The sequence below is a fragment of the Echinops telfairi genome, unplaced genomic scaffold (genome assembly GCF_000313985.2).
Source record: "Echinops telfairi isolate 266 unplaced genomic scaffold, ASM31398v2 ScPeMD7_31;HRSCAF=116, whole genome shotgun sequence".
NCBI classification, from domain to species: Eukaryota; Metazoa; Chordata; class Mammalia; order Afrosoricida; family Tenrecidae; genus Echinops; species Echinops telfairi.
This window is the reverse complement of record NW_022103928.1, coordinates 255,678-264,411: the sequence shown is the minus strand read 5'-3', so window position 1 is coordinate 264,411 and position 8,734 is coordinate 255,678. Positions and strand designations below refer to the sequence as shown.

Genomic DNA, 8,734 nt, shown 5'->3' with positions numbered 1-8,734 from the left:
GAAATGTTTGTTGCGATTATCAGGATGCCTAATAGATTTATAACAGATGAAGAAAGCATTCATTAGCTAAATGTTATCTTTATGTCTTTTTTTCATCTAGGCAAAAATGTGCAGTTGCTTAAGATGTTCATATGAACAAGGGATTTTAAAACATTCATGGAAACATGTCATTATATTTTAACTTCATTTTTCAAAAAAGTTTTATGCACACATATGCACATAAATTAGAAGCTTTATATCCAAATTATAAAAATAATGGTGCTTTAAAAATATGTTAAATGTATGGAATATTATAAAAGCTGTAAGAGTCCAAATAAAATTATTTATATTTATATATATATTACATTATTAGTTGAATTAAATATCTGCGATAGACAACATCTAATAGTGACCTTCTGCCCAATACTTACATGTGAGTAAAAATACTTTTCTATGTTATACTTTCCATGTTACATGTTTTTAATCAATAATAAATCTATTGTAGGAAAAAATGAAATAACAAGAAAAATGTGAAGAGGTCTAATTACCTAATAGGAATGTTGAAAGTGCTATAGGGAAAACGCATTGAGCATTGGAGATATTATTTTCCATTTCCTTTAGAATTTCCAATTTTGGTCTGGAATGAACACTAGTGTTTAATATAGAGAACAGTATTTCCTACTGATTATTCCCCTGCAATTTTATCAAGGCTAAACAAGAAAAAAATTATTTTCAACAGCACCTGAGTTGGTTGGTTTGTTGTTGGTTTTGAAATCTACAGTTCATGTAAATAAAATAGTAGACAACTATTGGAAAATTTTAGTAGAAACAAGATAATAAAGACCTTAGTAAATTTTTAAAAATACTTTACATTTTTATATTCAAGACAAAGAATTATAGCCAAGAGATTAATCAAACATAAAGCCAGCTATGAACCTGAAATCAATAACAATGTATTATTTCCTATTGTGATATATCTACTGTTTATATATAAAGTTTTACAAATAACAAATCAATTTCTTAGGATAATTGTAGGAGGTAGAAACATTTCCTTGAAATTTTAAGAAACCTCCAAGTTAATTCTTGTCAGATCCAAAATATGAATCTCGAAAAATTACGGATCTCTGTTTCCACCCTTCATAGCTCTTTTACATAGCAACCAAGTTCATTCATAATGTATTTCAGTACAACTACAGTAGCTACTTAGCAGCCCCAAACTGTCCTTGTTGGAGCAGAATGGATAACTGGTCAATAAGCTATTGCTAAGCTCCGTGAGCACAAATTGAAGTGCATGTTGAAGGGCTCCAGAAAACACAGATAATTTCATTCAATTCATTGAGAAGTAAGTCAATCTTGAGAAATTTGAGAAAATAAATTTTCCACTTCATTTTTAGCTTGTTATCATTTAAAGTAAGAAATATTACTTATTTTGCTATAGATTGCATTTTTATAACCTCTCAACGGAATCTCCGAAGTGCTGTCGTTGTCATTGTTAGTCGCCATGGAGTCTGCTTGAGTTCCTTCACACTCTATGGACCCTGCTTAAGCTTCCAATTACAGAAGCCAGACCACGCTCAGAGGAAACGAGGACCCTCCCCACCCAATTAACCAACAGGGTGTAATTATCAAAACAGAGTCCATATGCATGTTTATTCCTAAGCTGTTTGTTCCATGCATTTTCTGTTCTGTTGAAGATCTCACTAAAACAAATATAAGCCTCCAAAGAATATACACATTATAAGTACATGTTTGAAAATTGTATGTTATATCATTACAATTATTTCATTAATCAGCAAGTCAGGTTATCTTAATCCTACACTCAAATCTGCAAATAAGGAAAATGTATTACTAATGACCAGACTTCGTGATTCAATTTTATTGATACACCCACTTCCTCTTAGTCTTGCCCTGATTTTTCTTTTGAGGCTATGTTAAGCATGTTTTGTGACTGGAGCCTGCCCTGATCTCTTAGTTTTACCAATCAGATGCATCCTAATTTCACTTTCTGAAAGAAAAGTTACCAGACCACCCTGTATTATACTGAAGTTAAGTGTTTCAGTGTAAAAATCCTGGAAGACAGATTTAAGTTCTATTATGAACAATTTCTAATTCTCTTGGCCTCACCTTTTATGCCCACTACTGCTATTGTATAAATCCAGCACTATCCTTGGTAAGTGTGTCATTTAGGAGCCCTGCCCCAGGGTCCACTACGTACATACTGGTTTTTGCTACTGGTCTTTTTGGCTCCTTGCAGCACTTATATACGCTTATCTCAGACCAACTGAATCGCAGACCCAATCATTTAGCTAAACCTCAGTACAAAGCATGCGGCACCAGGTGGTGGTAGTAGTTAGCTCATGCACTACCCTTGAATAATTATGAGTGAGTGAAGGCTTCCTCTTTGTCTCAGGAGTTCATAGGTGTCCACAGGATCGGGTAACAGGCATCAGAAGACTCCAAACTAGCAAACAAACGATGTTGTTGAAAACAAGGGGAGTGGGAGCAGAGACCCAAAACCCATCTGTAGACAATGGGACATCAGCTCACAGAAGTGTCACAAGGAAGGGATGAGTCAACCAGGGCGCAGTACAGCACCAATGAAACACACAATATTCCTCTGGTTCCTTGAGGCTTCCTCACCCCCCACTATCATGACCTCAGTCCTGCCTTTCACTGTGAGCTAGACCAGAGCATTACACAGGTACAGATAAGAGCTCCCGACACAGGAAATCCAGGAATAGGAACGGGAATAGCAATGTAAATAGGGTAGGGTGAAGGTGGGGTAAAGAGGGGAGGAAGGGGAACCGATCACAATGATCGACACATAACCACACACACACACACACACACACACACACACACACCCACACCCACACCATCACCACCACCAGTGGGGCAACAACATAAACTGTGGGGGAAGGGAGACAGCAGTCAGTGTAAGATAAGAATATAATAATAAGGGGTCGCAAGGGGGGCAAGAGTATCTGATACCAAGGTCTCAATAGAAAGTAAATGTTTAGAAAATAATGATAGCAACATATGTAAAAATATGCTTGATACAATTGGCATGTGGATTGTTATAAGAGCTGTAAGAACCCCAAATAAAATTATCTTCCAATAAATTTTTTTAAAGAAAAACAGTCTTAGAGATTCATTAAGAATGGAGAACCAGTGGCCCATGTTAGTGGCAAGCACAACAATATATCCTTTCAATGATTCTAGCGTCTCCCTTTCAATAATCTATTTTCCTGACACCGCTCCCACAAATTGCCACGTGGACATTCTGAACAAGGTACTTTACTTCGACACTACTTTTAAGGTTCAACTTTGGAGTTTTATATTTTGTAACTGTGCTGTGTTGCACTTAGCTACTCTAAAAATATGCACAACAAAGAACTACATGGAGAATTAATTAGTTAATATTTTAAATACACTGTATTAGTCTGTAACTACTAGTCTGTAATAATCTGAGATCCCAGAAAAAGCTTCAACTACTCTAAAACCCACAGAAAGACCTACATAAATGAGAGGGAATATTCAGGTAATTTACCATCATATTTATAGAATAACATAATTTTGAAACATTTAATTTATATCCCACTTGTTTCCACAAATGATAACAACAGTTTACACCTAATGAGCGTTGTTTTACATCAATTATACCATTTGTTTTGTTTTGCCTCAGTACCATGTAGAGCTTTCTCAGGTTAAAATGTCACACCCAAAATTATAGTTATGTACTAAGCCTGCATGCAACTGTACAAGCTATGATTTATTGCCAACATTTTTACCTTGGAAATGTATTTAATTGAATTATTATCCTCCCAAAATGTGATGGAGTTCATATTTGTTGTTTGCTTCAAACTTTTGAGTTGTTATCATGTCCAATATGAGTGCATGCAATTATAGATGATTCTGACAATTTATAATCTGAATTTTTGTCCACAGGAGGTGCAGATTTAGAATGCATATTTGAGCTATTTACTAATGTTTCACATGGAATTGTTCTCTGGACCTTTTTGAATTTTGACTTTTCCCCACAATTTCCAAGGTCTCATACTAGTGCAGCATTTAAACATTTACTTGAGCTAAATGCCCACTCATATTTGCAATAAGATTTCGGTTTTCTGAATTGAAGCTCTTGCATCCCCTAACCCCTCAAATCATTGTGTATAGTATAACTGGTCACAGTCAACCTTGCTTTCCTCATTTCTATATATCTTTGATTATAGTGTTATATCTTAGATATTGACTTGCCAAATGGTTTCTCTTGCTTTTTTAAAACAGCCCCTCCAGAATGGGAACAAAAAATCCAAAATACATATTTGTCTTTATATGACAGTTTATTTTGGGAATGCAAAGCTAGTGGAAAGCCGAAACCATCCTACACCTGGTTAAAGAATGGCGAGATCCTCAACCTAGAGGTAAGCAATCATGTTGGTATTCAAAATTCACCTATGCAGCAAGGCAAATGTTGTTACTTAAAGTAACAACTGCCTCATATGCTGTCTTGTTGTTGTTAGGCACCCTTGAGCCCACTCTGACTGGTAATGGCTCTACAGACAAGAGAACAAATCCCTGCCCACCCCGTGCCATCCTCACAAGTGTTCTTGTGTTTGAGCCCATTGTTGCAGCCACTGTGTCTGTATAGCTTGTTGAGGCCCTTCCTCTTTTTGCTGCCCCTCTACTTTACCAAACACAGTGTCCTCGCGCAAGGACTGGTCTCTCCTGACAACATGTCCAAAGCATGTGAAAGGAAGTCTCTCTATCCTTGACTATAAAGAGCATTCTGGCTGTATTTCTTTCAAGACTGATTTTGTTTGTTCTTTTGGAAGCCCATGGTCCTTCCAACATTCTTCACCAGGACCACAATTCAAAGGCATTGATTGTTCTTTAATCTTCTTTATCAAGTGCCCAATTTTCACATGCATAGAAAGGGATTGAAAATATCAAACTTGAATCAGGCCCACCTTAGTCATCAAGTAAAATCCTTGATTTTCAACACTTTGAAGAGGTCTTGTATAGCACATTGACTCGATACAATGTGTCATGTGATCCCTTGACTTCTGCTTCCATGAACATCCATGGTGGATCCAAGCAAGACACAACTCGACAAATGTACCCTTTTCTTCATTATCCTGATGGTATGTACTGGTCCAGTTGTGAAGACAGTGGCCAATTGGGAGTGTAGTGGGTTACATGGTCACCTGCTAACTACAAGGTCAACAGTTTAAAGCCATCAGCTGCTTCTTGGGAGAAACATGAGATTTTGATTTATGTTAAGAATTATAACCTCGGAAACCTACAGGAACTGTTCTGTTCTCGCTCTCTTTTTTTAGGGTTACTGAGTATATACTCTATATATGCTAACTTATTTAATTTTAAACAAATACACAAAGCATGTATTAATATTATTCCTATTTTTTAGTTAAAAAACTAAATATAAAGCGAACATATGACTTGAAAAATGTGGTTATGGATGCGGTTGTTGATGAGAGATGAGCATTCACATATCGTCATTATCTGGTAACTAAAACAAAACCTGTGTGTTGAAAGTTCCATGCAGCAATCATCCTCGTGCTGCTATTGTTAGGTGTCTTTATATCAGTTCTAACAACAGGACATCATCATTGACATTTATTAAACCTTCATGGGAAACAAGCACAGTGGTAAATATTTTCTCATGGATTATCTTATTTTATTCTAATGGCAACTTTATAATGAAGAAAGTATTAGTATTCCTTTATATAAATTAATAAAATAAACTACATTTAAGTTACTTATCCAAAATCACAGCCCTCAGGAAATGCTAGAACTAGAATTCTAAATGTGATTGGTCTATCGCTAAGACATAAGGTCTCGATTACTACCCACTAATTGCTGGCTTGTATAAACCTTAAGACTATCCCTAAACCCAATGGAAAGTAAAGAACTGGGGAAGTTATTGGTATTTTAATATAAAGCATATGTTTCCTATAATATCCAGAAAATGAGACATAGTTTTTTTTCTCCTCATAAAAGTATCCACATGGGTGTGTAAATTCTCCATTTGCTTTGAGACAAAGAACATCTATTATTGGAAGCTAAAGTAGCACTGCCCCTTGTTTCAATATTAGTCAAGTTTTCCTCCTGCCTATCTTTTGCATGTAAAATTCTGTTTCTCCAGCCTATATTTGTTAATTGTAGAGGACTTTAACAGCTAACTTAAAATACTTAGTTTTAAGTTATATTTGCAGCATGAAGGTATTATGTTGTTGTTGTTGTTGTTGCTGCTGCTGTTAGATGCCATTAAGGCAGTTCCAACCCATAGTGACCAGAGAATGAAACATTGCCTGGTCTTTAGCCATCCTCACAATTGTTCCTATACCTCAGTCCATTGTTGCAGCCACTGTGTCCATACATCTCCTTGAGGGCCTGCTTTTTCACTGCCTCAATACTGTACTACGCACAGTGTCCTTCTCCAGGGACTGGTCTCTCCTACCAATATGTCCAAAGCAAGTAAGATGATGTTTTGCCATCCCTGCCTCCAGGGAGTACTCTAACCATACTTATTTCTTTTAGTAGTCTATGGTACTTTCTATATTCTTCACCAAGACCACAATTCAAATGCATCTATTCTTCTTGGGTCTTCCTTCCACAATGTACAACTTTCACATGTACATGAGGCATTGGAAAATACCATGGCTTGGGTCAGGTACACCTTCGTCCTCAGAGTAACATCCTTGCCTTTCAATGCTTTAGAGAGGACTTACTTAGTAGATTTCTTTAATGCAATCTGTCTTGAACACTGATTGTAGATCCAAGCAAGATGAAATTCTTGACAACTGTCACTTTTTCTCCATTTATCATGATGTTACTTAATGGTTCAGTTGTGAGGATTGGAGTTTTCTTTACATTGAGGCATAATCAGTACTAAAGACTGCAATCCTTAATCTTTATCAGCAAGCTATTACATATGAGCCCTCAAATTTTTATTTTTAGTCCACAAAGGAACTCTATATCAGAATCTGACTGTTTATAGTAGGATGCAAAAGGAAGGATTTAGTTCCTCCCACTTTTGACTCAATTTGAGAATTATTAAATCATCAGATATCAAGTTCTTTTGAGATTTGCATATGGAGTGTCAAGGTAATAATGTAATCCTATTATTTATGTCTGATACTATTCAGTCAGCCATGTTTTCTGGAATAGTAATTGGAATGGTGAAGTGTTCCAAATTATTTTTCATAAAATATCATAGACTGTCTGTTATGCTGGGTTGTCTAGAGAAATAAAACCAGTGACCCTCATATATGTATAAGAATGAACTTTATATCAAGAAGGTATTTCAGACCAGTCCTATACAAGACCATGGGTCCAATGCTAGCCTGAGCGCGCTTCAGATTCATGTAGCTGCAAGTAGATGACATAGAAAGATGAAGAAGGATGCAGGGATATCACAGGCTGGTGGATATGCAGTCATTTTGAGCCAAGGCTAGTGGAACATGGCAGAGTGCCAGCAGTTCCCAGATTGGTTCCCAGGTCAACAGGCCATATGGTGCCCCTCCTGGAGGCAGACTGAGTCCCAGCAAACAGGTTGGCGAAGAAGCAGAGACAGAGCAGTGCTTGCTGTCTCTCAAAGAAAATGTCACATATAACCCCCTTCCTGGGGGACGGACAACAGAAAAGTGGGTGAAGGGAGACATGGGTCAGTGTAAGACATTAAAAAAATAATAAAGTATCAAGGGTTCATGAGGGAGGGAGGGTGAGCAAAAAATGAGGAGCTGATACCAAGGGCTCAAGTAGAAAGAAAATGTTTTGAAAATGATGATGGTAACAAATGTACAAATGTGCTTGACACAGTGGATAGATGGATTGTGATAAGAGTTATATGAGCTCCTGATAAAATGACTTCAAAAAAAAAAAAAGAGAGAGAGAGAAAAGAAATTGTCACACCCCAAGCAGGCATCATCAGTCTGTGACATAATTGATAGGTTGGAGTCCACCCCTGCACTTTCACAGTGGTTCAGGTTGACGTAACATCTAACTGCCATAGATAGTAAACATGTTCCCTTCACAGAGAATGCCAGTTTCAAAGAAATCAGATACCATAAAATAGACTAACTGGTTAAAATATACTTATTGTATTTTCACTTTTTAAAGCTCCAATAAGTACTCAGAAACTTGTATTATATTAGGCTCTTTTGGAACACATCGTTTCTTATACACAAAAGGTTTGAATGCCATAGATATACAGAGATTTTATAATGTATTTTGTGTAATATCACAGCATTGCTCAAGCTACCTCAAAGGTGAGCCTTTTTTTCCTGATTTAGCATAATAGCATATTTTCATGCTTTCTCCCCCCTTTTTTAGGAAAGAATTCAAATAGAAAATGGCACATTAATCATAACAATGCTAAACGTGTCAGATTCTGGTGTCTACCAATGTGCTGCAGAAAACAAATATCAGATCATTTATGAAAATGCAGAATTAAAAGTATTAGGTAAGTCATTAATTTATAATCAGAAAATTCAAAATGGCATTTTAGCACGGTATAAATATATAAATCTGAGTCCCATGTTTTTGTAAATTTGAAATCGATTCCCTTTGCAATAATGGGTAAATGTCTAAATTATCTTATTGCAAGATGTTAGCTCCTGTCAAATTTGTTCTTATTCATGCAGTCATTATGCATCATAGAATGTACTGGGGCCTGATGATCATTGTTGGCATATTTGAGTCCATTATTGTGGATTTTCTCATTGAGGCTTTC

General features: G+C 36.3%; 1 protein-coding gene across 1 annotated transcript in view; it reads left to right on the top strand.

Moving 5' to 3' along the window:
• The window catches only part of LOC123521652 (contactin-6), a 470,227-nt gene that overhangs the window by 342,050 nt on the left and 119,443 nt on the right, over positions 1–8,734 (top strand). Inside the window, exons 9-10 of the mRNA XM_045289898.1 lie at positions 4,267–4,403; positions 8,335–8,464. Coding sequence (XP_045145833.1) covers positions 4,267–4,403; positions 8,335–8,464 — 267 coding nt within the window. The remainder of the gene's footprint in view (positions 1–4,266; positions 4,404–8,334; positions 8,465–8,734) is intronic.